The sequence below is a fragment of the Choristoneura fumiferana genome, chromosome 6 (assembly GCF_025370935.1).
Source record: "Choristoneura fumiferana chromosome 6, NRCan_CFum_1, whole genome shotgun sequence".
NCBI classification, from domain to species: Eukaryota; Metazoa; Arthropoda; class Insecta; order Lepidoptera; family Tortricidae; genus Choristoneura; species Choristoneura fumiferana.
Window position 1 is genome coordinate 2731660 of NC_133477.1, and position 27965 is coordinate 2759624.

Below are 27965 nucleotides of genomic sequence, written 5' to 3' on the forward strand. Positions count from 1 at the left end.
CACAGAATAAAAGAAAAGCAGCTCATATCAATAACAAACTTTCCCAGAAAAATAGTCAAAAATCAAACCAAACAATCGAACTCCGATAATTTCCGGTACCTGATTATCCCGATTTTAGAACATGAAACTACCGTGACACTAACTCATCCTACAATAAACGAATAATTAACGTCTTTAATCGAATTTATCTCGACACGTTTCGGACTAATTCGGAGCCCTTCTTCTCGGAGCACATGCTACGGCGGCTACTGCAAAACGCGCTGTCGAGGTAAACTCGATTAAAGACGTAAGTTATTCGTTTATTTCACTATGTTCCGATTTATCTTCTAAAAGGTGGCAACCCTGGTGACTTCTGTGGAGTACTAACTGATATTGTAACGAGGTACTCTCAGCCAAATGTCTCTTAATTTTTAAACAAGTTCCTATCAAATATGTCGCTAAAGTCGAATTTCAAGTTAACAGACACGTCTATTGGCATCATTGTTTTGTGACATGCAAACGATTATCAACTTTAGGGTGGTAGACCACATATTTAGCTAATGGTACCTGAGCATGATGAGCTTGGGTATCCCTTTGATGTCCTGGAAGGGCGCGGGGAAGGTGCACTCGTGAGGCGCCGCCTCGTCGTACAGAGCCTTCCAGCTGGCCACGTTACGCTCGAAGTGCTCCTTGAAGCCGCGCAGCCTGCAATGGGGACAGTTTCCTTAACAACCCCCCTTACTTATAAGCCTATTGAAGTGGCAATGAGCAGGCCATATAGCAGGTGGCAGGGGGCAGGTGGCCGTTGGGGCGAAAAGTCCTCGAATGGTGACCGCGGCAAGCGCAGCGCAGGGCATCCACCAACGAGATGGACGGATGACCTGGTTAAAGCCGTAGGTTATCTGTTTTATGCAGACCCTTAATTTGGCAGTGTACAGTAAATTTTACAACATTTAAGGCTTGCTTTCGTTTTTTTTTATACATAGAGTTTTTAGGAGTCCAAAATTACGACGAGGCTTGAATTACGAACTTTTTTAGTTTTGTCAAATTAAGGGTTAATATGTTTATAATCGTTGTTTGTATCGGTACAGTTAAGAGAGCCTGATTTTATCAACTCTTGGCAAACAGACTTCAGATTTTACTGGAGTTGCAACGTAGCTTGTAGTGTAGTGGAGCTTCTCAAACTAACACCTGATTGAAATAATTAGATATAATCAACAAATAAAGTCAATCAAGCCTGTGTCTCACAGATATAGAAACCTGTAGGATCAACTACATCACGTATAATGGCAAGCTATTTGAGGGCTGAGCAGTCTGACCCGTTGAGGTTGCTGCAGCGCACGATCTCGGACCAGGCCTTGTCGGAGAGCCAGGAGGGCGCGGGGTTCTCGTACGGGTTCTCCAGGGCCACGCCGCCCGTCAGGAGGAACGCCACCAGTTCGTCGTCCACTTTACCCTGTAATACATGTTCAGTCCGACTTCAAGCAGTTTTTGTATCTGAGAGGAGGCCTGTGCTGACTGTACAGCATCAAAAGTAGCTGGTTCATTTTGTACTTTGTCGTTTTGTCAGCCACGTACTTAGCGCCATAGACGATTGACATGTGCTAAAGTGACAGAGTAAAAAAGTAACCAGCTACTTTTGATGCTGACCGTACGTACGACGTAGGTACATGCGTAGGGACGTATACTCTGGGATGATGATCTTTTATTTATAAAATTAAAATGTTTTATTTCAGAAGCAAGTCTTGAAAATATGATAATGGGGAATATTACTGCAATGTTCTGCCGTTAAAGTCTTTTAAATGTCCATAGAATAACATCAAATGATTTCAATTGAATTTTTGGAAATATAGCTCTATCGTTACTATCGGTGTAAATAAAACTCATGTTATTTTGTTACAACATGATCCGTCATGGCGACAAGCTAGAAAGAGAACTGACGTTGTCATGGCAGTTTGTTTACGGTTTGTGCTAGTGTCGCCCCAAGCACAGAACTTTGCGCAATATAGCACCAGGTAGTTTCTATCAATGAGCTGAGCCGTCTGCCGAAGTTAAAGGGAATCAAGAAAAACACGGTGCATAATCCATAAATAATTAACAAACCTTGGGTCGCAGTATCCCAAGCGTGAGAACGAGCGAGAAGATGAGCTTGTCCTTCTCGAACAGGCTGCGGCAGACGTTCTCGTATATGCTGCACGTGAAGAAGGAGTTCAGGCTCTCCAGCCGGACGTCCAGGTCGTCGCTCTTCGGGGAGTTCACGATCGCCTGGTTGTACAGGTTGATGAACCTGAGGGGACAAATAGAACCAACCAGGTACACCTTTAGCCTCATATACGATATGACACAATCACGGTGTTAAAATAACTCAGTCTTTAATCAAATCCCTGAATCTGTATAGTGAAATGACGAAATTAGCCAACAAAAGCAACTTGTGTTTTGTGATTTGATAAAAATCTTGGCTGATTTTTAGACTGAAAGTGGACGGATAAATATACTGAGCGGCAAAAAATCTGGCCCTCAAATGTATGCAGAATCGGTAATTTTGTATGAAGAGTGGGCCAAATTTTGTGCATAAGTACCGCGGATAAACAGGCGCAGCGTATGTCAGAGCGTATCCGGCCATCAACAAGATGGACGGATGACCTGTTTAAAGCCGCGGGTTCACGTAGATGCAGACCGCTTTCAACAGAAGCAAAAGAAGGTCTATGCGGAAGGCTTAGGCCCAACAGTGGACGTCCGATTTGATGATGAATCATACGTAGAGCCATTTAAATCATCTGTTATTATTAACCCTTAAAAAGGTAGAGGCGATTTACCGACCACATGCATTGCTTTAGAAATTCAACCTTATTGCTGTTATGATATGTCACTATATCCATTGTAATTGTTGAAAATACGACTAGCTTTAAAAATATACTTTATGAGGTACTTATGTATTCGATATCTGCTTTTGATTATGTAGTAGTATGCTCCAATAAATGGGGCCTTATTGAGGGTTAACTAACCAGTTAAGCGAGTACTGATACATGGGATCAATCTGCGCCAGATCCGATATACAGAAGAAGAGCACCGAGCTGTGCTTGGACACAGGCACGTAAAGTTGTCGAGCCTCGTCTATCTCCTTCTCTGTGATGGCCGCGGACGCCTGCTTCGCCTGGATCTCTATCGACAGCACCTTCGATGACGACAGGATCTGATTCGCGGACTCGTCCTCTAGAATGTTTCCGGCTGATGATAGGACCTGAATAAGACGAGCAAGTATCACTTGTATTTAAAATATCTCTACTTCTTAGAACAGGTATGCCGTCAAAAAAGTAAACGTTGAAAATGATGCACATTATCCGGTATAGCAGCTAGTAATTAGCAGTTACCTCAAGAATCTTGTCCTCGATTTCCTTGAGCGTGCGCTTATTATTGGCGCCCTCGACGATCAGCTGATTCTTCTTTAGCTCGAGCTCGGGCCGGTCCTGCGCCACCACGATGCCCAACAGCTGGTCCTGCAGCCCTTGCGGAGTGATCATGAAGTTCAGCAGCGTCACCTGACAATGGGGACACAGCTCATCACGCGTGATAGCATTTGTTACGGTTGTTTTGTTTTGGTGCGTAACGTATGGTCTTTTGTACATCCCATTCATTTGAGAAATTATAGCGATGTGTCATATCCTATATGTGCTCATGTGCTCATGCCATTCATTTCATAGTACCTTGACGGCGATCTCCGGCAGGTAATGCGGGTTGCTGAGCCGGGTCGTGATGTAGAGCCGGAACCCCTGATTGTACTCCAGGACGTTGTCACCGAGCTTGAGACAGTCTACGCCGCCCGACCTGCGACCAACAACTTTTTCTCAAACATGACATGAAATATTGACGTTGTGTTACAAATAACAAGCCGAGAAGAATCGCGCTGCAGGCGCTGCGGCTCAGCTGCGTGCGCGCGGTCACTCTAGCGGCCTGCAAAGAGATTTCATACAACCTTGCAGGCCGCTGGCCGGCAATGCGACCGTCTTTTGTTTCAGCGCACGCTCTGCGACACGCGCGCACACAACATGGCGACCAGACTAGCGTCCCGCCAGCTTCATTTCTTGTTTTTATTTATTTTATTTCATGTAATGTTTGAGAAAAGCACTATACAAGCCTCGGCCGGAACCTGGGGTTGCCGGCTTCGCATCCCTATCCGGCCTCGATATCTATATCTGCTTGACCGGCAACCCCCTACTTCCCGGCCTCCACAGTAATGTACTATTAAATATTTTTACGGGAGGCTCACACACAGCTAAAAGGAACGTGAAAAAAACTAAGACAGGTGTTTAGTTTCCTAACCTGTAGACATTACGCAGCAAGACAGGTTCCAGAACAGCGTCCAGCTGTTCCCGTATATTCTCCAGGATGACGGGGAGTCCCATTTGGATGGCATTCTCCAGCACCCGGATGTAGTTGCCGTCAGTCAGCTTTATGACCTTTAGCTGGTTTTCGCGCTCCATGTTCTTTACCCACTTGTTAGCTTGCTCTGCCAAACCATTAGTTTGTGGTAAGTCAAACGTTTTACGGGTGACACGTGATTATGAATGGAAACTGATTAAAATATAAACGTGTATGTTTTTCTGTTACGAGTTCAAGTTAAAATGGCTGGAAATTCGGTATGTAGGTAATTGGATCGCGGAAAAAATAGTTACAATCGAGGAAACTGAATCACAAGCCAGGGTGGAACCTTTTCATAATCGATTTCGCTATGTATTTTTGACAGATGTATTTAAAGTCAGCATGACATTAATAGCACGACATCATTATCATATCAACATAAATAAGGACTAATAAGAAACTATGGGCAATTCAAAAATGCTTCAAACTTTCGTGATTTTCACTTATAATTTTTAAAAAGTTACCCAGGAGACGTCACCATGGCAACCAGCTACACTAAAAAGTTGATTCTCCCATTTATAATATTAGTGGGATTACCCTATAAACCCTACCCTCTTTTCCATCGTAGGTAAAAACAAATCTAGGTTACCTTGGGGGTCGATCATGAGCCCCCACCGGCGCGAGCGCTCCACGATGATGCCGTTCTCTATGGAGAACGCGTCCACGGGCAGCCCCGCGATGTTCCACGCGCGGATCACCACCGCCTCGCCCAGCGTATCGATCAGAGAGAACTTCTCCGAGCACGGGATTTCTGCGAAGGGATCTTATGAAGCAACAAGTAATCTGGGAGCGCGGTAGTGCCCTCGCCAAGACGAGTCAAGCGAAGCGTAAGGGCACTCCTACCTTTTCTCGAAGCGTTTCGTCGTTAGTTTGAACCCTATGAGGGTTAGTTGGGTTTGGTTTGTTTTTTTGGTTTTATTTAGATGTGGCTCACACATGTACTCTTGATTATTCCAGCATGGCACCATTAATGACCTGGTCCGCCGCTCGCTTGCCACCGTCTCTGTGCCCGCAATCCTTGGCCAGAGACGATGGCAAGCGCCCCGACGGGCTACTCTATGCCATGGACGCTGGGTAGGGCTCTGGTGTGGGACGCAACGTGTGTCGACACTTTCGCGCAGTCCCACATTCAGGCAACCCGCTCACCAGCCGGGGCTGCAGCTGACCAGGCCCAAGTTCTCAAGCGCCGCAAATACTCTTCTCTTTTAAAGGACTATGAGTTTGCGGCGCTCGCAGTGGAGACAATGGGTACCTGGTCGGCTGACATGAGAAAATCTATTCCTTAGGTACTTTTGTTTATTGTAAAAGTTGCCTGGAAGAGATCGCTCTGAAGCGATAAGGTCGCCTATTGCTTACCTTAAAAATCAATAAAAAAATTAAGTTAATACTTCACAGGTAACTATGATTAAGTATCTCAAAGTTTGTCAATTGTGTTTTGTTTATTTGCTTTTGTACAATAAAGAGTTACATACATACATACATTAAGTTTTGTAGTAACTAATTAACTGGAATACATGGGCAAGGCCCGAAAAGATTTTTTCACGACACTGCTCGAAAATGTGGCCATAGATAACCTAAATCCAGTACCCAAAACTGCCTCTATATTATGAACATTTAACAGCCGACTCATTTATGGCTCGCAAAACACGACAACAATGTAACACATTATGGTAACAGGGCGTATCAATATATGTATTTCATATACGACTTTTTAGAATATATTTCAGAATTTCATTCCCGGCGTGCTGAAACGGCAATCGGACCAATCAAAAGTAATCGTCTGCTGCATGTGAAATTAAATTGACCAATTAGAATGCGTCACTTATGACTTTTATGGGGTGTTTTTTTTTCACAAACGCATAATATGCACAAAATGCTTTAATTTTTTTAAGTATGAAAAAACGCCACAACATCGCAGCAGGTCGGACACTAGGTCCGACATGACGAGGATGACGTTTTTATTTTTAAAATATGTGGTTGGGTACTGGCCACTAAGAAAAGACTCGTTTAAAAAAAATATATCACAAAACAAGAACTAAAAACGGCGGGCGTTGCGCAGTCTTTGAAAATTGTTCTTGTTTGTTTTGTGATAAATGTTTTTATTTTCTCGCAATGGTCGTGAAAAGCACAATGTTTAGTGTCGGCCAAAAGTGCAATAGATCCTTCGGGTCGGCCTTCAAACTAACTCGTTCATCTATTGCTTACTTTTCAGCCTCTACAACAATGTACTATATGAGGTTTACCCAGTTCTATGGTCCGTTCGTTCCACAACTGCACGAGCTCCCGCCTGTAGTTCACTGTGTACGGACCCAGATAGGCGATGAAACCAGCCGCCAGTAACACGTCTCCTGGAAGTTTAAGAAATGCATAATAAATGCAGCTTGAAATCATTTTATTTGAAACTAGCTTTTACCCGCAGCTTCGCTCGCGTGAACCAAAAACAGTTCAAAGAAGCAAGCAATTAAGCAAGCACGCAAGCAAGCACGCAAGCAAGCTTGCAAGTGAGCATGCTTCGCTCGCGTGAACCATAAACATTTCAAAGAAGCAAGCAATCAAGCAAGCATGCAAGTGAGCATGTAAGCAAGCATGCAAGCAGGCATGTAAGCAAGCAAACAACAAATCAAGCAAACATAGTCTCAAATGTGAAAAAATAGACCAACCGACTTCGGGATAAAATTAGTATTTCAAAGGCAGGTTACACAGCTCTGGGAATACGACGATAAAAAAAGGAAGTCATTTAGTTCGTATTGTGCGTGTGTGCTAAAGCGCATGCGTGCGTGTGTGCATGCATTCGCGTGTGCATTCGTGCTTGTTTCTGTACGTGCGTGCGTGCGTGCTTGTATCAGAGCAGAGCATGCGAGCGTACTTGTATCTTTGCGTGCGTGCTTTTTTTGTATGCATGCGTGCGTGCGTGTATCTGTGCGTGCGTGCGTGCTTATATCTGTGCGTGCGTGTGGTTGTATCCGTGCATGCGAGCGTGTTTTTATCTTTGCGTGCGTGCTTTCTTGTATCCATACGTGCATGCGTGTATCCGTGCGTGCGTTCGTGCTTGTATCCGTGCGTGCGTGTGCTTGTTTCCGTGCATGCGAGCGTGCTTATATCCGTGCGTGCATGTGCTTGTTTCCGTGCATGCGAGCGTGCTTGTATCCGTGCGTGCGTGTGCTTGTATCCGTGCGTGCGTGCGCGGCTTACCTATGACATTCCCCAGCAGCTCCTGCAGGTCCCTCGCCAGCTCGGACCAGCGCGCCTTCTCGCCGCCGAGCCCGCCGATCAGCTGCTCCGCGCGGGACAGCTTCGTGGAGCACAGATCGATCTCGTCCTCCAGGCCCTTCTTCTTGCGGGTCATGCCGGCGAACTCGTCGTTTAAGGCCTACCATGGAAAAAAATATCACGTAACTAGTTTTCAAAGTCAAATTCAAAGTCAATAGTTATTTGTGTCACAAGGGTGCAAAATGGTGTATTTACGGCGAGGGCGTACATTGAATCCAGAATGTAGCGAAGGATTCTACAATAGAATCCTGAGCGTTAGATGAAAATAATTTTGCTCCCGAGTGGTTCATACAAGTTTTCACACCGAGCATTAAGAAACTTAAATATATATATATATTCTACATATTATTAAAGAACAACCAGCATAGAAAATGGCGTGGCTTTACAATTACTTATCAACGACAAAAAATGGCATTTGCAATAAAACACTTAGAAGAGCCTTGAACATAAAAGTTGCACGTTGCTCCCTCTCGTCAGGGAGGAAAAGTTACTTTTCTGAAGGAGAGGTGTGAAAAATATCTTTATTCAATTTAGGCTATAACAAGCACTTACGTATTTTCTTTCTTGCATATTTGGCTGACGGTACACATCTCACTGACCTGTAGTTTGTCGAGCACTCCCTGTAGCTGCGCCCGCTTCGCATTGAGCGTATTCATCTGCGCCTGCAACTCGGACTCCGCCTCGAACAGAGCCGCCTTCTTCGGTGCCACCACCTGGACGAAACAATTGGCAATATAACACATATACCAGTGGTGAGGCCCGTGATACCTGATTCCCAATGGTTTCTTACTTTTACTATACTGGATAAGGCCACCTATTGCTTACCTTGTTATTTTTTTCTCTGTATATCTGTTTTCTGTATCGCTTACTATTTCTGGTGTACAATAAAGAGTCTTTGTATTGTATTGTATAACTATTTAATTGGGTTCTCTATCGTTTTGCCCGAATGTATCGTTTTCTAGAATTTTTATTTGCCATAAAGTAATTTATTTCTCGAATAGTCATTTCTTCAGAGTTGATATTAAAATAACCTAACCTACTGCATTCTACCTATATGATGAGATGACATTTAAAAAAATCCTGAAAACAGCACGGTTCTATATATTTAATGGCAAACGTTGGTATGGCAAGTGAAATTCGGGCAAATTAAATTCGGGCAAGTAAAGGTAAACGATTTAATTGGCGTTAAATTGATTAGCAAGTTAAATCGAGTTTAGTACCACGATAAATTGGTTTTAGTAGCATAGCAAGTTAAATTAGTTTTAGGAGCAAATTAAATTGATTTTAGTTGCAAGTTAAATTGGATTTAGTAACAAGTTAAATTGATTTTAGGATCGAGTTAAATTGGTTTTAGTAGCAAGTTTTTTTTTTATTCTACTGGATAGCAAACGAGCAAGTGGGTCTCCTGATGATAAGAGATCACCACCGCCCATAGACACCTGCAACACTAGGGGGATTGCAGATGCGTTGCCAAACTAGAGGCCTAAGATGGGATACCTCAAGTGCCAGTAATTTCACCGACTGTCCTTCTCTCCACGCCGAAACACAACAGTGCAAGCACTGCTATTTCACGGCAGGATTAGCGAGCAAGGTGGTGGTAGCAATCCGGGCGGACCTTGCACAAGGTCCTACCACCTGCATTTAAGTGATTCCAATAGAAAGTTAATTTAGAACAAGGGCAAGTTAAATTGATTTGGTAGCTAGTGAAATTGGTTTTAGGTGCAAGCACAGAATAAGTAATAGTGCAAGTACAGAAGCCTCAATGACGTACAAGTGACGTTTAGGCGTAAGAGAATTGTGCCTACTGTATGCTTCTATGTCTTGTCTGTGGAATAGCACACTCTAGGGGGCCCCAGACATCTACTTGTAGCGGAAAATAAAATCGCGAAGTGAGCGGCGCCTGGTGCAAGTTGAATGAGGGCTATCGCGTATGAATTCGCCGCTAGAGGCGCTAGTGTAGCGTGAGGTCTCCGAAATGTCAAATCTCATAGTTTTTGGGTGAGCTACGCGGGTTTATTTATAATTAGAATAATTTTGTGAATATTTTGCAATATCTGAAATTAACTAATTATGGCAAATATGCGTTCCGGGGCAATGAATGTCTGTGTTTTGAGACAGTTTTGTCTTGTCTTGTCGAAAACCTTTGTCCTCCCTTTTTTCCGAACAAAACGGGGACTATGCAACACTGTGACATGCTCGATATTTTAATGGTACGGTTTTAAGGTGTATTAAATATGATTTTAATCTAAACTTTGTTTTCACGCCCGTAATAACAGACTTTGAAAGCCATACTTAAAAACCTCATGCAACAGTGCGCCATCTAGTGAGACAAAAAACGATAGCCCTCATTGGTTTTAGTTCAAGAACATTGGCCCAAATGAGGGACGTACCTTGATGACTCGATCGTACACGTCCATAGCGCGCACCCACTTGCAGAGCCCCTCGCAGGCCGACGACACTTTGGCGATCACCACCGGGTCGAACTCGCGATCCGTGATGAACCTGCCGCGGACACACTCGTTTATTACCACTAATTGCCAATTTGGTTGCACGCCGCGAGAGAAAAAATGTTGATATGGATACGGCACTGAACTTTCTATACCGATTTAACTATTCGGAAAATGGTATTTATGAGGTGAAATGAGGTGAGGTTGTGAGGTGAGGTGTATAGGTGAAATTTAACAAGCAGCCCTTATGGATCGACCCATTCTATTTATAAACACCTTTAGCGGTGAGCCGGTAGGTAAATAAACCTAATGACTTTTTTGAACTTAACGTACCTATGTACGTTGCACCAAGTTAATAACCATTTATTATCATCATCATCATCATATAAACATCGTGAGGAAACTTGCACAAATCTGCGAAGCAATTCAATGGTGCGTGTGAAGCTCCCAATCCGCACTGGGCCCGCGTGGGAACTATGCCCCAAGCCCTCTTGTTTTGAGAGGAGGCCTGTGCCCAGGAGTGGGACGTATATAGGTTGGGATGGATGGATCATCATATTAGCCGTAGGACGTCCACTGTGTGTCAATGGCTGCTTTGAAGTAACTTAGTGCAACAAACAGCATATCGGTCGACAATGCAATATGGAGACTTGCAATTGCAAATCGTCTAGAAATTTAAGGCTCCGATGGGTTCTCACTTGTCGCGTATTTTCTTCATGGTGGCGGGTGGAATATTGTCCTTGTCGTAGGCCTTCAGACTCTCCAGGAACTTCATGTCACCCAGCAGCTTCTGCGATGGACCCCAGTAGTCCTCGAACGGCTTGCCTGTCGTGAACCACAAAAAAGAAATGACGGGATTATTTTTGCATACACACGAGTGGTGATAAAGAAATCTTTAGACTGCATGTTTATAGAGTCTCGTGGGTCAAATGCCTTTAAGCATAAAGGAACTTGCATGAAACAATTAAGCCTAGTGTTTACGACCTGGTTTTGGGCTGACAGTTCCAGCTCTTTCTTTAATGTATACTAAAAAGAGAATATTCAAGAAAACTAGACACTAGGCAGGCAGGCAGATGAGATTCCTCAGTTATCTTCAGATATCCAAAATCCCGCCGAGCGGAGCTCCATTGCTTTTTTTTTAACTAGCTTATAATGTGTCCCACTGCAGGGCAAAAGACTTCCCTTTCTTATTCCACTCGTCTCTAATGGACGAAAAGACATTATAAGCTCCTAATATTTCAACGCAGCCAGCAGTGTGCCGCGTAGTACTAAATAATCCAGCCATATTCTCAGATAATTCGCATTAATTTTAAGACACCTAATGTACATTAACTCTAAAACGCGCAAACTCTGCCGGTCCCAGCTGATTATCACCATTGGCATCCATCTTGCGGTCCCCCTTAACCCCCTTCATGACACAGACAGCCTCCATGACGAGCTTGACGCCGGCTGGAGGGTTCTTCATACTCTTCACCAAGGTAATGTCCGCGGGTTTCAGCGTGTTGAGGGCGTCCAAAGCTGCCTGAAAGACGATAGAAACAGAAAATGTCAATATACAGGTGACTTATTAGAAAACTTGCTAGTCTATCGTATTGAGTAATAACTGTAATGAATGACAGATGTAAGGTGATTATTAAATCCTGCAACGCTTCGAAACCCCACCCCTACTATTATTAAACCCTTCTAAACTTGTATCGTAATCTTCTGACAATATTAACTACAGAGCGCAAATTGACTTATCATTTAAGGAGTCGGACGGTCTATTTGCGGGCAACCCGCTGCTGCAGCAAAACAACCTCTATACCGTTCTCATACAGTCGATTTAATATTCCATTAGGCAATAATCACACTGCATGATATCGCACAACAAAGGTTTTACAGAACGAATGCACGTATATATTGGCTACGGGATCAGCCTAGACCAGTCTGCTGAAAGAACTGAAGCCGTCACCTACCCGTCAATATCATATACATACTTATCAACATGGTATCCCAACACTAAGGTAAGGTAAGAACTTGCCTGCAGCGCGGGCACTGCCTCGGCCAAGTCGGACTCGCAGTCATCCTTGATGGCTTGCGCAGCTGCCGCTGCTTCGTTGGCCAACGCTTCGTCGGCGCCCACGATCTGAACAACAGACATCACTGAGAATTCGCCAATTGGCGATTTGACACTTTATTTTATTTATAACTGACCTATACCTCACAGTTAATGATAACATGAAGCCTGAGTAATAAGGTAACGTGGCTGAAAATAGAGCTCACTGGTTTAGTAACAGCATATTTACTATCCCACACATCTATTGGCCAATCTGATAATCGGCGTACTAATTTATTGAATCAGGCGTTACTTTGCGGAGGTCCATATCAATGAACTAAAAACCAAACTAAAACTAAAACCAAGCAAGGAAATTCTTTTAGTTAATCGGCGTACTATTTTCAGAACAGTCTAAACGCGATTCCCCATCGATTTTGTAAATATTGTAAAATTTTGTAAATATATTTTGTACGGATTTGGTAGTAAGCTGACGTCCGTTATTTGACAACTCAATTACTTATCTAATTGTTCTAAAAAAAACCTGAAAATCTAATTTTACGGTTAATTGTAAATTAATTTGGTTTCCAGTACTAAAATAAACAGAGTACATTTTCAAGTTATTGTTTTGTATAACAAAAAGTACAGGCAGCAAAAATTGCTTGTACCTATAATCCTTTTCATTTTTGAATATTACAATAAAGATATTTATACCCCAAAGCACATGCATGGGGTTAAAAAACCCAAGAATATGTTACAGTGGCGTGGCGTCAGATATTTCCGTGGTAAAGCCGAAGCAAGGATCGCTTACATTTTCATAAATTCTTATGTCTTGTTGTTCCATTTTGTAAATATTGGGCTAGCCGGTGGTAATAGAGTTCTATGGATATGTTACCGTATCAGCTATGAGCTAACCTCTTTCTGTTTCTCGACGACGACGGTGTCCTGTTCGATCTTGATCATGAGTTTCTCTGTCTTGTCAGAGGTCTCCACCAGCAGCGGCTGCAGGTCGCGCAAGTTCTGCTGCATCACCGCCACCTGCCCAGCCGCGAAGTCCAGCTGTTCCAGCCCAGTCTCGTACCTGGACGGAACCAGGGTATATTTAGGGTTCCAGACAGTCGAGATCCGTGGAGGAATAGATGACGTGCCGTGTCGTTCCTGGTTTTTAACCCCCGACGCAAAAAGAGGGGTGTTATAAGTTTGACCGCTATGTGTGTCTATGTGTCTGTCTGTGGCACCGTAGCTCTTGAATGCGGTTTTTTTATATTTGAAAGCAGGTTTTCTAGAGATGGTTCTTAGACATGTTTGATCAAAACGGTTAAGAGCTACGGTGCCACAGACAGACAAACACAGACACACATAGTGGTCAAACTTATAACACCCCTCTTTTTCGTCGGGGGTTAATATAACATCCAAGACCCGAGAGCAAACATTCGTATTATTCATACAAATATCTGCCCCGGCCGGGAATCGAACCCAGGACCTCAAGCTTTGTAGTCAGGTCCTCTAACTACTTGGCCATCCGGTCGTCTTCAGATCATCAGATGTCTTACCGGATCCTGGCACGTGTGATCTGGTCTATCTTCATGGCGTACAGATTCTGGAAGGCCTTGATCAGCTCCAAGTAGCTGGTCGGAGTCACGTATACCTTCCGCTTCTGATCCGAGTAAAACCTGTAATAACATACGACATCTACCGACTTGTTGCACAATAGGGAATTATATGCAAGCATTCAAGCTATTCAATTCAACGGAACTCTTATAGGATCACTTTGTTGTCCGTCTGTCTGTCGGTCTGTTCGACAATCAAGATCTTTTTTTCTTAAGAACTCGTGGGGTATCAAGCTGAAAATAATATCAAATATTCAGGTCTGCTACCCCTTGCAGCAGTGAAAAAAAAAACAATATTTTAAGTCAATGCAATCATTAAAAAAATTTTTTTGTTCAAATTACCGTAACCGAAAAGATTTCCGGTTGTCCTAGAAACTTGAAATTTGAGTTTGACTTGAGATTTGAGTATGAAGGTAGATCTTAAAGCGAAACCAATAATCTATATAATTAACCATCCAAAATAACCCCACACTGCAAAGTTTTACTTTTGTGAGGGGTTCTGCTAACACTGAATATTCATAGATACCAATTTGTCAAATGAGTCCATCTCGCAGTTGGCCGGTTTTTTTACCCAAAATACTACACGATTGCCTTTTTCTCTTCTCTGTTAGCTTGAGTTGTAAAGATAGCCGAGTACTGCCTTTTCGCAACGTAACGTTTGGCAACCTGTTTCATTTCGCAACTTTTCATTTCGCAAACTCTAACCCCCTTATTCATAAACGACAATCAAACCTATTTTAGTTAAAATGCCGCTAAAATTCGTTTGTCCTTATCTTACACTTCGACATTTGTATTTGTTAGAAAGGGACAAAGCATTTGTTAGTTAACATAGGCTTGTTAAGTTTTATGAATAAGGGGGTTAAACTGTAAATATTTCATTATTTATTTCAGAGGCATCGTGTAGAACCCTTAAGGTTAGGTTAGTTTTATAAAAAATCTGAAATATTCACTGTTTCAGAAATATTAAACGGTTGGGAAATGAATAGTTGCGAAATGAAACAGGTTGCCAAACGTTATTCGCCGAAACATTAGTAAACCATAGATAGCAGATATTGTGAACTCGCCTGTCGCTCAGCTTAACCACGCTCATGTGGAACAACTGGCACATCTCGACGCAAGCCGTGCACAGATTCTCCTCCACGGACTCCATCCTGGCTATGAACATCTGCGCGACGCGCTCCAGCGCCTCTGGCGGCCATGCTGTGAACCTTGAAGCCAGATTTCAATATTAAGCTACTGAGACTCAACTCAAAATCTTACAATTAACCTTTAATCAACAGTTAATCATTAAAAACTGTACCCGTGGACATTAAAATTTATCTTCGACTTAAGAGTCCGTTCAGACTGGCGGGAATCGCGCGATTTCCGCGCAGTTCCATATTTATTTATTACATATAATAGCTTTTAGTCTAATTCTGTTCATAGTCACTGTCAGAACGTCGCACCCAAATTATGAAACCAATAACAAATTAGTACAATAAAGAGTTTGTTGCTCAAAAAAAACAAATTACAGAATTGTAAGCCTATTGAAAAAAAAAAATTTATGGTGTGCAATATGCTTTACCTGGGAGATATTTTTTTTAAACAGACTAAACATATTTAATATCCTGTATCCTGGCCAGATTTTTTGCCGCTCAGTATGTTAATAATAGTATACCAGTCAATGGTGCAGCAGTTGATGAGCGAAGGGAACATGCGGAGGCGGTTGCGGAAGGAGTCCCCGATGGGAGACATGGCCATCACGATGCGGAGGTTTGCCTTCACGCGCTCCACGTAGAAACCGAACATGGCTAGCGGAGTCGTCTCCATCTTCCTGCCCTGGACATTGCAACGGCGGCTGGCATCAAGGTGTACTTGTATACATGGTTAATTTAGCTCTCCTGGGATAAGGTTGGCTAGCTTTATGATCTTCAAACAACATAATGATAGGAAACTAAATTTGATTATAATAATTTTAAATATCATGGGACACTTGACACCAATTGACTTAGTCCCAAACTAAGCAAAGCTTTGGATTGATCTTTGGGAATTCAACCCCAAAGGTGGTGAAATAAGGGAAGAGGTGCAGTGTGGAAAGTCAAAACTGTGGAAGTTATAAGTTTAAAATTATAACTTTTAGCTTTCTAATGTAGAAGATATCAAGTACTTAGTTTTTTTAAAGTCATCACTTGAAGAAGTAAATGAGGGGTGAAACGTTTGTTTTCACACCTCTCCTTCAGAAAAGTAACTTTTCCTCCCTGACGAGAGGGAGCAAAGTGCAACTTTTCTGTTCAAGGCTTTTCTAAGTATTTTATTGCAAATGCAATTTTTTGAAGTTTATAATTGTAAAGCCACGCCATTTGCTGGTTGTTCTTTAATAATATTTAGAATTTGTTTTTTTCAAGTTTCTTAATGCTCGGTGTGAAAAGTTGTGTGAGCCACTCGGTAGCAAAAATATTTTCATCTTGGGCGTTAACACTTGAATCCCTCATTACGCTCAGGATTCTACTTTAGAATCCCTCGCTACGCTCAGGATTCTATTGTAGAATCCTTCGCTACATTCTGGATTCAATGTACGCCCTCGCCGTAAATACACCATTTTGCTCCCTTGTGACACAAATAACTAAAGAAACATCGCAAGCGCTGAAACTACATAGACATATTTAGTCTTGATTTCTTACCGAATCCCTGACGGCTGCTTGCATCTTGTCCAATATCTCCACCTTTTCGTCCATACCATATAAGTTGGGTATGTCTCCGGTGTTGAGCAGCATGTTAATATCTTCAACCATGCCTTCGTACATAATCTAAAATTGTAGAGTGCATCAAAAACAATGGACTACTGATTGTGTACTCAAACAGTAGCCGCCACAAGACACAATATTTGTTCTTAATGCTACATGGTGTGTACAGTTGTTCAGTCAGTATGGGCGTTTTGGAGTAAGTAGTGAAAATTTACTGCCAAGTAGAAGTAATGAATGTTTTTGAGTAATGAATGCTACCAATTACTGTTCATAAGTAACGAGTGCCGCTGAGTAAAATCTTCTTAAGTAACGCGAGTGTGGTTGATCAAGGACCTGATTGTCAGCAAACAGGAAGACCAGCGGCTTCCCAATGATGCCAGCCTTCATGAGCAGTCCGCGGATGTCGTGGCGCCACGTGGCGCCAATAAATATTATTCTGGCCGTACTCGCGGAATACCTACTAAAAAACGACTAACTGGTGGCTAATGAATTTGAATTTGAATTTATGCCCTTTATGAGCGTTGTTGAGTACTGTTCATAAGTAATTAGTGTTGTTAAGTAATAAGCCGTGGTGGCCTAGTGGTTTGACCTATCGCCTCTCAAGCAGAGGGTCGTGGGTTCAAACCCCGGCTCGCACCTCTGAGTTTAACGAAATTCATGTGCGGAATTACATTTGAAATTTACCACGAGCTTTGCGGTGATGGGAAAACATTGTGAGGAAACCTGCACGAACCTGCGAAGCGATTCAATGGTGCGTGCGAAGTTCCCAATCCGCACTGGGCCCGCTTGGGAACTATGGCCCAAGCCCTCTTGTTCTGAGAGGAGGCCTGTGCCCAGCAGTGGGACGTATATAGGCTGGGATGAAGTAATAAGTGATGCTGAGTAGCAGTGACACTCCTGACGTAACGAGTGTGATTGATCAAGGACCTGATTGTCAGCAAACAGGAAGACCAGCGGTTTCCCAATGATGCCAGCCTTCATGAGCAGCCGCCGGATGTCATCGCGCCACTCGTTCTGTCCGTACACGCGCGAGATCTCGATCTGGATGACGTTCATCTCCAGTATGCTGGCTGCAAGCTTCACTGCGCTGCTGCGGCCGCTGCCGCCAACGCCGACCAATAACAAATTACCTGAACAATTGTCCTAATCTATAAGACTCGAAATTAGTGTTCACAATACATTGTGAAAAAGATTGGCGCGAAAAGTCTTGCTCTATAAGGGTTGAAACACTAAGCTGATCGCGATGATATCCGGTATGGAGGTCATAGAATAGTTTTTATGTATACAGTTTCCACGGACGCGCGATAAATGAATAATGTTAGCAAGGAAAAATATGACGTTCACTGGAGTGATTTTATTAAACCACAAAGAATCGTAGCTTAAGTTCTTTTACCATGACAGGAGACTTTGCTCTGCCTGCAGTGGGATGAATAATATTTCCAACAGAAAACAAGGGTCGCCTTTAAAGCTGACATCGAGCTGAATTGGAACTATTATTACGTACCCAGATAATAATTTCTTTGTTTTGTGTTTGTTACGAATAAATGTTTTTGCTCCAAAGTCAAAGTCACAGTCAAAATCACTTTATTCAATTTAGGCTATGAGAAGCACTTATGAATGCCAAAAAAAATCTACCACCGGTTCGGAAAAACCTCTATTGAAAAGAATCCGGCAAGAAACTCAACGAGGTATTTTTTTAACAGATTTGCAATGTTGTTTAAAGATTAGAAGTATTTAGCACTACACTACATTTTTTAATATGTTTTTCTTCTTTTTTCTTTCTAAATAAACTGGATACTATACCGTTATCCTGTAGCAGCACCCGAGTACACCTGGAGATGTGGTCCAGCGCATACCGGAACATGACCAGAGCCATCGGGGAGGAGGACACCACGTTGTACTCCTCGAGATAGTACTCCATTTTTACCGCCATGTCATCCAGGTCTGTCACCTGGGGAGATAAGACAACCCTGTCGGATGAGGCCTGTCTAGGTTGGCTAAAGCCCAGTTTAGACCGCAAGAAAAATTGTTCATGTTGCGGCGCTCGGTCGACCACTCAATCTCATAAGCCTCTTGCAGATCTTAACTGGGCTAAACAATCTAAATATACCCTAGGCCCTAGATTGACACATCACTAAAAGTGACGTACTCGTAGATACCATCAGCCAAATAAGTGGTCTATCAATTTTTAAACAAGTTCGTATCAAATGAATATATCGCTAAAGTCGAACTTTCAAGTTGACAAACACGTCTATTGGCATTATTGTTTTATGGCATGCAAACGATTATCAACCTTAGGGTGGTAGACCACATATTTGACTGATGGTACAAGCCTAGCGCGTGGAGTGGCAATGAGGGCTATCGCGTATGAATTCGCCGCTAGAGGCGCTAGTGTAGCGTGAGGTCTCCGAAATGTCAAATCTCATAGTTTTTGGGTGAGCTACGCGGGTTTATTTATAATTAGAATAATTTTGTGAATATTTTGCAATATCTGAAATTAATTATGGCAAATATGCGTTCTAATATGAATGTATGAATGTGTTTTGAGACAGTTTTGTCTTTCGGAAACCTTTGTCCTCCCTTTTAAACGGGGACTATGCAACACTGTGGCATGCTCGATATTTTTATGGTACGGTTTTAAGGTGTAAATATGATTTTAATCTAAACTTTGTTTTCACACCCTTAATTACAGACTTTGAAAGCCATACTTAAAAACCTAATAGCCCTCATTTGACGTTTACGTTCGGCGCGAAAAGCGAGAGAACGTGAATGTAAGAACTTTTTATTATAAATGAAGTTTGAAGTTTATGTCGTATGCTACCAGGAGTGTTTCAGCCACGCAATAAACAAAAAAGATGCGAGTTGAACTCGCGCACTGAGGGTTACAAATGATGTCAATTTTCAAAATCTCTTTTTTTGACAAATATGGCGGGACGAATTGGAAACGTTTGGCTCAAACTGTCGAAATTTAGCTTTTGTTAACTCGTTTTTGCTTTTACAAGCGAACGAGTAGATTGAGAAAGGCTTTGAGCTTTGCTTTTGCTAAAAATATTCAATTTCGTTATTATTCGTATGGGTAACCTGATCATAGATCTTCGGGTCAGCATCGGGCTCCATGTAGTTGCCGAAGAATATGTTGGAGGCGTGCTTGTTGCTGAGCTTTTCTCCCTCTGGCACGTAGCCCGTCTCTGTCATGACCTGGTCCATATGCACCCGGAAGAACCCGTACACAGCCTTGTAAACTATTTCAAACAGCTTTACCCTACGGACGTAAAGTTGAATAAAAATGTGCTTTGTCGCCATTTACTCTTAAAAAGGAGTTCAATCAAATAAATTCGTATTTCATTGTATTTTCTGAAAAAACTAACAAATTTTTTACTGTTCTGTAATCTTACTTCTTAAAAAAAAATCATTATTTTGAGTCAATGAGAAGTAACAAAAATACAAACTGAAAAATGGATGCACAGAAAAAAAACCCAGAAAAAGAGACCATTCGTTGGATTTCACGGGATGACCGTAAAAGTAACAAATTTGGAGTTAAAATAAAAAAATACAAAAATACTCCAAAAACCAATCAATCAGAAGTACTTATAGGTAATTCTAAAGTAATCAATCATGATTTTTACACGAAATTACATTTGAACTTTAAAAACGTAATTTTCTGCGCCCTCTTCAGTTTATTTATTTCATTTATTTACTCGATACCTCCGGATACCGACCGATCCTACAAGGGTCTATTTTATTCCATTTCATGTACTTACAGGAAACCCTAGAGAATTATAAACTACTCCATTAACTTGTTTTAAAAGTAGCCATACTTAACAAGGCAAAATAAAAACATCAGCGTCTGCTTCAACCTCGACATTAGCAAAATCGTCGATACTATCGATTGAGCTATCTATATATAAAAAAAAATAACTTAAACCCAACGAGTGTTTATGAACGAGTAGCCTTACCTGTCAGCATCATCAGCCAGCCGGTCGTAGAACACCCTATAAGTCTCGTGGACCCATAGTAGTACCAGCTTGTTTATTTCTTTCATGTGCGTGGACGGCACAAGCAGCACACCCTTTATGACGCGCGCGAAGTCCCTCAAGTTGAAGAGGTAGTGGCACTTGCTGGGCGTCGGCAAGAACTGCACTGTCACGTTTTTGTACACGTCCATGGTTGCCGCGACGACTGTCTGTGGAAGTTCAAAAAGTACGGCGAAACTTTGCACTTGAAAACCGGCTGGGGGCCCTAGCAAGGCCGGGCAAAGTGGCGCGAAAATGAAGAGGCCTTAGTCAGCCTTAGTGGCCCACTGATTTGATTGATTGTCAACTTGGGATCCTCAAAAAAACGAAACTACTCTTTTGTCAGAGCGCCGGCAACGCCTCCGTAACTCAACTTATGTTATGAGTCCATGGGCGGCGTTGATTGCTTTGCATTGCATCCTGCTCGTTTACCTTCTATCATGTAAAAAAAATGGCGGAAAAAATTATAACCAAAAAAAATGTATGTATAAACATTACATTATGACTTTCAGAAATTATACGAACCCTTTTGAATTAAACTGCAAAATTCCCGTGGGATGACAAAGTTTCAAACAACGGCCAAAAATTTTAAAAAATAACCTTGCTCTGCCTCATCATATTCTCCGAGAACCCCTTGCTGAAGTGCCAGTCCATGATGGTCACAAAGATCTTATTGAGCGTGTTGTCTTCGAAGGAGTCCAGCGTGATGAGCAGCGTGTGCCGCGTCAGCCGCGTCGTGATCAGGTTGGAGCCGCCGCCAGGTGGCAGCATCGCCGACACGAATAGCTACCCCACAACAGACCTCATAAGTTTCAAATATTAAAAGGATTACACTAAGTAATTAAAAGACTGCGAATCGGCAAGCGTAGCGTAGGACGTCCACCAACGAGAAGGACGGATGACCTGGTTAAAGCGGCTGGTTCAAGGTGGATGCAGGCCACTTCCAAATGGGCAGCTGAGTCCATGGGGGAGGCCTATGTCCAAATGTGGACGTCCTGCGGCTGATATGATGATGATGACTTCATTTATAATACAACAATACTTATTGTACACCACAAACCAGTGCAATAGTTTTACACAGAGGCAAAATTCAAAGTAGACAATAGGCGGTCTTATCGCTAGAAGCCATCTCTTCCAGACAGCCCTTTGAATATAGAAACTAATATAAATACGTCAAAGTAGGCGGCGGAAACAAAAGCACAGAAGAAACAAAACAATAACTTTAAGATAAATACATACGAATTGGCTGATATTATTCTCTGATCGTACTGAATTCTTCTCCCCTCATGGGCCACCGAAAATGTAATACATAAGTACATACAAACAATACTCATACAATACATATACTAATGAAAATTGGCAAAAAGGCCGTATGTGGGAAAAGAATTAGGAAATGTGTATAATAAAGACAGTGTTAACATACATAGTAGGGTCAAGTAGTCAGGCTTGACGAGACTTGATTAAATTACCCTGATTCTACACTAAAACAAACGGCAGAATTGGAAAAGCAAGCCAAACATATATCCAATTAATATTAATCTGCATTACTACACGTATTGTGTGATACTGGTAACTTTTGTTTTGTCGAAGCTCGTGTCCACTCACCACGTCGACGACCTCCTGCTTGACCATTTCCTTGAGGTCGTACCAGTGGCCGTGGTCGATCCACTGCCGGATGAGCTCCAGCGGCGGCTGCGCGCCGTACACTTCTTTCTGCGGCATGCTGAGGTCGTCCACGAACAACACGCACTGCCACAGACAATACAGAATATACAAAAATGTTTTATTTGCTCAAATATATCTTATTATTTGACAAACGAACCTTTTTATTCATGGAAGGTCCGTAGACGCCCTTGCGTCGCCTATCCACTTTGGACATAATAATGTCCTGGGTCTAAAACAAAACATTAAATGCTGGATAAAAATTGCACGTTATATTGACAGAATGTGATGCCGTCTCAGTTGAATCGGCCAAAACAAACAGAGACGGCATCAAAGATATCTGTCACATAAAAATTATCAGTGAGTGGCGAAATAAGCAATTAGTGGTTAAAATTTTGGAAATTTTACTTGTGTGAATCTCGATCCCGTGGGAATATTCACTCGTAGCGGGACTAAAAGTAGCGTAAATACTAACGTCGTAAATTTCAACAAAAACTCCATCTAAATCCGTCCGTTTTAGCGTGAAAGAGTAAGAAACACACACAAATTTTTCCATTATAATATCAGTTAGATTTGCATGAATCACCTGATTAGCGGTGGTCCTGGCGGAGAAGTTGATGGTGTTGGTGATATACTTCTCCTTGGGCAGGGAGAGGAGGAAGTTGAGCACCAGCGAGGACTTGCCGGTGCCGGTGGGCCCCACCAGCAGGATGGGGATCTTGGAGCGGACCATCTTGGTCACGAAGTAGCGCAGGCACGCGTTCTCGTTCGTTAGAATTATCAGGTCGTTCACCTGAAAGAAAAAAAAAATTTGGTCGGACCATCGCACATCTCTGGTAGAAAGCCAGCCTTATCCACCAGTTATTTACCTTAGCATTGGGGGGCAGAGGCGCCTCCTTCTCCAGCTCCATCCAGGGTATCCACGTCCCGTTGTTCCGCTTGTCATACACATAGTCGAACACCGTATCCTTGTCTCCGAAGAGCTGGCTCTTCGTCAGCTTGAAGGATTTGGGCTTGGGGTAAGCAGCGTTTGCACCCTCCAGCAGTTTGCGGAAGAACGTGTCGAAAGCCTTGCGACTGTCACCTGGAGAATGGGAGATAAAGAAGCAGAGAACCAACGGATAGTAACCCCCGGTTCACCATCCATTGATTAAATTAATTTGACGGATATATGTGACGGCGTCTCTGTTTGTTTTGTTCAAATAGACGGAGACGGCATCACATTTATCCGTCAGTTAAAATTTATCAACGGGTGTTGAAACAGCCCCTAAGGGTTCCGAATCAAAGAACCTCGTCGAGCGTTACGGTTCCCCTCTCGGTTCTCCTAGGTAAAAGACCTTCCACTGCAAGCAGAGTGGACGCCGTACATTGTACACTAGTCCACCCTAGACTAGTACACTGCAGACTACTAACGTCAGCCCGTCCTAGACGGTGTGACCTCCTACTCGTAGTCTGTATTGATAATTATCTGGTGTACAAATAAGAGCTTGTATTGTACATGTTAGACGAGTTTGTACTTTAGTATACCCCAGACTAGTTAGTACCCAGTGGCGAAGCGTCCATAGAACCCGGTTCCCACCGGCTAGCCCAATATTTACAAAATAGGACAACAGGACGTTCAGGATTTGTGAAAGTTGTAAGCGATTTTGCTTTGGCTGGCTTTACCATGGAAATATCTGACGCTTCGCCACTGTATTAAACGTTTATCTAGTACAACGTAGACTTGTTCACCCTTGTGGCCAAGATAGTTCATTTTATCTTATTTGTTCGCAAAGTAACAGCTGTAATACTAAAACGTACCAGTGATGGTCGCAGCAAGCCCCCACAGCAGGGAGAACACAAACGTACCAGTGATGGTCGCAGCAAGCCCCCACAGCAGGGAGAACACAAACGTACCAGTGATGGTCGCAGCAAGCCCCACAGCAGGGAGAACACAAACGTACCAGTGATGGTCGCAGCAAGCCCCCACAGCAGGGAGAACACAAACGTACCAGTGATGGTCGCAGCAAGCCCCCACAGCAGGGAGAACACAAACGTACCAGTGATGGTCGCAGCAAGCCCCCACAGCAGGGTGAACACAAACGTACCAGTGATGGTCGCAGCAAGCCCCCACAGCAGGGAGAACACAAACGTACCAGTGATGGTCGCAGCAAGCCCCCACAGCAGGGAGAACACAAACGTACCAGTGATGGTCGCAGCAATCCCCCACAGCAGGGAGAACACAAACGTGCACTGCAGCCACATTGTGCTGAACTGAGCCTCGCCCTCCAGCAGACACGTGAACAGCCGAGTGAATGACTGCAATCGAGGAAACAAGCTTACACTTACAATAATAGTACCTGGGCGACCGTGCTTTGCTCGGGCTAAAACTCGATAACATTTTCCCAGACATAAGACCAAGCTAGATCGATTTTTCATCCCCGAAATCCCCTATATACCAAATTTCATCGAAATCGTTGGAGCCGTTTCCGAGATCCCCGAAATGTATATACAAGAATTGCTCGTTTAAAGGTAGGTGATGATACTACACAGCTGTTCTCATGATGGAGCCGTACATCATCATCATCATCATCATCTTGATCATATCAGCCGTAAGACGTCTACTTTTGGACATGCCTTCCCCCATAGACCTACAATTGCTTCGGTTGGAAGCGGCTTGCATCCACCGTGAACCAGCATCCGTCCATCTTGTTGGTGGACGTCCTACGCTACGCTTGCCGATTCGCGGTCTTCAATCGCGAAATTTTCGGCTCCAACGCCCATCTGTTCTGCGTGCTATATACTCGTAGCTCGCCAATTGCCACATCAACGAGCTAACTCGCATCTTATGATATTGTAGTTTAGTATTGTAGGATGTATATTGTATTATTCCTGATTGTTCTTTTCTGCGCAGACGATCCCTGCCGCACCTTATGATTGTATTGTCACCGAACTTATATAAATACGCCAAATTTTAGATCAATCGCAAATTTTGAAACCACAACATACTTTTCTCAAAAATGTCCGTAAAAGTTGACATTATTCTTTACATATCGGAAGGTGAAGTGCATATTTTATGGTCAGGGAAAAATTAAAAAGTTAAAAAGATTGCAGGCGCGCTAGCTCGACAATAATATATTAGCGCGCCTGCAATCAGTCACAATTTTTTTTTTACTTAAAACGGCCTTGGAAATGTTAGCACAAGTCGAATGCAGCCAAGTCTAATGGCCGGTATCAGATATTTTGTTGGAACTCCGGACTTTTTTTATTGGGTCTGAAAAAGCTTGTGGTGTTTTTGGTGGAAAAATAAACCAGAAGTTTATTTTAAATTTAAAAAAAGGCGGGAAAGCATAAGAAAAACATTGGAATAAAATTAAATTTTATAATATATTTTGAGAAAAAGTTTATTCTATTTCAGAATTATTCACCATTCTTGAGAAAGTTTTATATTAGTCACAGCTGGAATCGCAATTGCTGGCTTCGTATTAGTTAAACGGACTCGCAATCTCGTCCGTTTAATACTCATACTCAGCCAGCAATTGCCTACTTCCAGGCCACGACAATAATCTACTATACATTATACATACCTACGAATATTGCAGGTTAAATAAAAGCTTGCAAAAGTAAACTCACATAGAACTGGTGTATCTCGCCGACGGAGACGAAGTGGTGGCACTTGAAGCCGATGAACTCGAACATGGGAGGCACCAGCCACTCGATCAGCTCCTGGATCAGGTCGAACTGCTCGGGGATCAGCCGCTTGCTCAGGTGAGTGTTGTAGGATGCCAGGAACGCGCGCCAGCCTTCACATCAAACAAAAACGGGGATATTACTTAAGATCATGTCAGATATATTTCATAAAATTACAAAATTAAACGATTCAATGAGGGCTATCGCGTATGAATTCGCCACTAGAGGCGCTAGTGTAGCGTGAGGTCTCCGAAATGTCAAATCTCATAGTTTTTGGGTGAGCTACGCGGGTTTATTTATAATTAGAATAATTTTGTGAATATTTTGCAATTTCTGAAATTAATTATGGCAAATACGCGTTACGGGGCAATTAATGTCTGTGTTTTGAGACAGTTTTGTCTTTTGGAAACTTTTGTCCTCCCTTTTTTTCTTAACAAAACGGGACTACGCAACACTGTGGTGCTCGATATTTTTATGGTAAGTACGGTTTTAAGGTGTATTAAATATGATTTTAATCTGAACTTTGTTTTCACGCCCGTACCGTAGCCATACTTAAAAACCCCACGCACGCTCACGCAACAATAGTGCCATCTAGAAAGACAAAAAACGATAGCCCTCATTCAATGGTGTGTGTGAAGTTCCCAATCCGCACTGGACCCGCGTGGAAACTACGGCCCAGGCCCTCTCATCCTGAGAGGAGACCTGTGCCCAGCAGTGGGACGTATATAGGATGGGATGATGATAACATCTCCTTAAAGAGGAACTGTCAAACCAGTACTCCGCAGTGTGGCAAATGACTGCGACAGCGCTGTCTCTGGGCTGATGTCAGTACCCACTCACCCAGCTGTTCGGGCTCCATGTAGATCATTCCGCAGCGGGACACGGTGGCTGGTGAAGCGAAGTCCAAGTCGGCAGGCTCAAATATCAGGTTCATTTTGTTTGTCATCTGGCAACACAGTTTGTAGTAAGAACAGTGCCCTATTTCACGAAGCTACAAATTACAATTTACAAGCGGTAGCCTTTGTTTAACAGTATGCATTGAAAAGAGACTACCGCTTGTAAATTGTAACTTGTAGCTTCGTGAAATGGGCCACAGGTTGTAAAAAAATTTTGAAGTAAAAAAATTGCTGCAGTATCAAGGTGGCGTCCTGTACCCAGCGTTGTCTAGTGGTCCCGCTTAAGCGGCGTCACTTGAAAAAAGGCATACTTAGAGTTTTCTTAAAATACCTAAAGTTGAAAAAAAAAACTATTTTATAACACTTGTAATGCTTCGGAACCTCCGTAGATAGGGTTACCAGTTACAAGATTTTTTCGCAAACGAAATCATCAGTTTTTGTTGATGCTGTTTGTAACTTTTTTATGATTTTTGTAATAAATAAGAAAAATAACAATTTTATAAAAAAAAATAGCAGTTGCCTGCGACTTCATCAAGCCGAGGGAATTATGGAGCTGTGAAGAACTCTTATAGGTTAGATCAGGTTTGTTTTATAACAATCCAGAACAATTAATAATTTCGGAGAAAAAGACTTAAGTATGAAAAAGAAGAAAGAAGAAGAAAAAACATTTATTCGTGACATATTACACAAAATACTATAGGTATAGAATTAAATTAAAAAAATAAGTATCACGGTCACGAAATGGTCCCAAATCAGCATAATGACGCCCGTGCGAACGGCGCTGGTCTTCCTTTGGGACCGCTATGACAGTTATGACTTAAGACAAACAATACATTTTGACAAACATTACCGAGTACATTATGACTTTCATCAATTATACAAGCCGATATGGACCCACCTGTATGATCTCTCCGCTCATGAGGCACAGCTTCTTATTGTCATCAAGCACCGTGTTCATGTTCTCAATCCACACGGCGTCCACGGGGCCGTCGAAGAGGATCCACTTGCGGTCGCGCGTGATTGACATTGCGTACTCGCGGAAAGCTATGGCGAGCACGCCGTCCGACCTGGCGGGAATACAGGCGTATCTAATGTTATTTTTAAGGTTGGGGGGGGGGGGGGGTTGTCTATCATCGTCGGAATACAACACCGCTAAGACTACTACCGGACCTACTACTATCATCTTACCAGCTAAACTTACCGTCCGAAAAGTCTGTTTGGTTCTCTCCAGATAGACTTTTCTCA

The 27965-nt window shown here is 42.7% G+C and overlaps 1 protein-coding gene across 2 annotated transcripts in view; it reads right to left on the bottom strand.

Annotated features, from left to right (window-relative positions):
• Window positions 1-27965, bottom strand: part of Dnah3 (dynein heavy chain 3, axonemal) — a 75388-nt gene that overhangs the window by 18935 nt on the left and 28488 nt on the right. For both annotated transcript variants that reach the window (XM_074088841.1, XM_074088839.1), the window contains exons 29-61: window positions 27619-27787; window positions 26665-26770; window positions 25768-25937; window positions 24339-24453; window positions 23025-23239; window positions 22742-22948; window positions 22316-22387; window positions 22099-22242; window positions 21094-21279; window positions 20437-20663; window positions 19562-19742; window positions 18284-18431; window positions 17408-17610; window positions 16418-16543; window positions 15415-15575; window positions 14822-14965; window positions 13701-13820; window positions 13063-13228; window positions 12132-12240; window positions 11490-11633; window positions 10814-10940; window positions 10059-10170; window positions 8268-8381; window positions 7591-7768; window positions 6642-6746; window positions 4988-5149; window positions 4300-4486; window positions 3684-3804; window positions 3351-3518; window positions 2985-3220; window positions 2083-2266; window positions 1299-1435; window positions 547-684 (exon numbers count right to left, since the gene is read on the bottom strand). In XM_074088841.1, coding sequence (XP_073944942.1) covers window positions 547-684; window positions 1299-1435; window positions 2083-2266; window positions 2985-3220; window positions 3351-3518; window positions 3684-3804; window positions 4300-4486; window positions 4988-5149; window positions 6642-6746; window positions 7591-7768; window positions 8268-8381; window positions 10059-10170; window positions 10814-10940; window positions 11490-11633; window positions 12132-12240; window positions 13063-13228; window positions 13701-13820; window positions 14822-14965; window positions 15415-15575; window positions 16418-16543; window positions 17408-17610; window positions 18284-18431; window positions 19562-19742; window positions 20437-20663; window positions 21094-21279; window positions 22099-22242; window positions 22316-22387; window positions 22742-22948; window positions 23025-23239; window positions 24339-24453; window positions 25768-25937; window positions 26665-26770; window positions 27619-27787 — 5082 coding nt within the window. The remainder of the gene's footprint in view (window positions 1-546; window positions 685-1298; window positions 1436-2082; window positions 2267-2984; window positions 3221-3350; window positions 3519-3683; window positions 3805-4299; window positions 4487-4987; window positions 5150-6641; window positions 6747-7590; window positions 7769-8267; window positions 8382-10058; window positions 10171-10813; window positions 10941-11489; window positions 11634-12131; window positions 12241-13062; window positions 13229-13700; window positions 13821-14821; window positions 14966-15414; window positions 15576-16417; window positions 16544-17407; window positions 17611-18283; window positions 18432-19561; window positions 19743-20436; window positions 20664-21093; window positions 21280-22098; window positions 22243-22315; window positions 22388-22741; window positions 22949-23024; window positions 23240-24338; window positions 24454-25767; window positions 25938-26664; window positions 26771-27618; window positions 27788-27965) is intronic.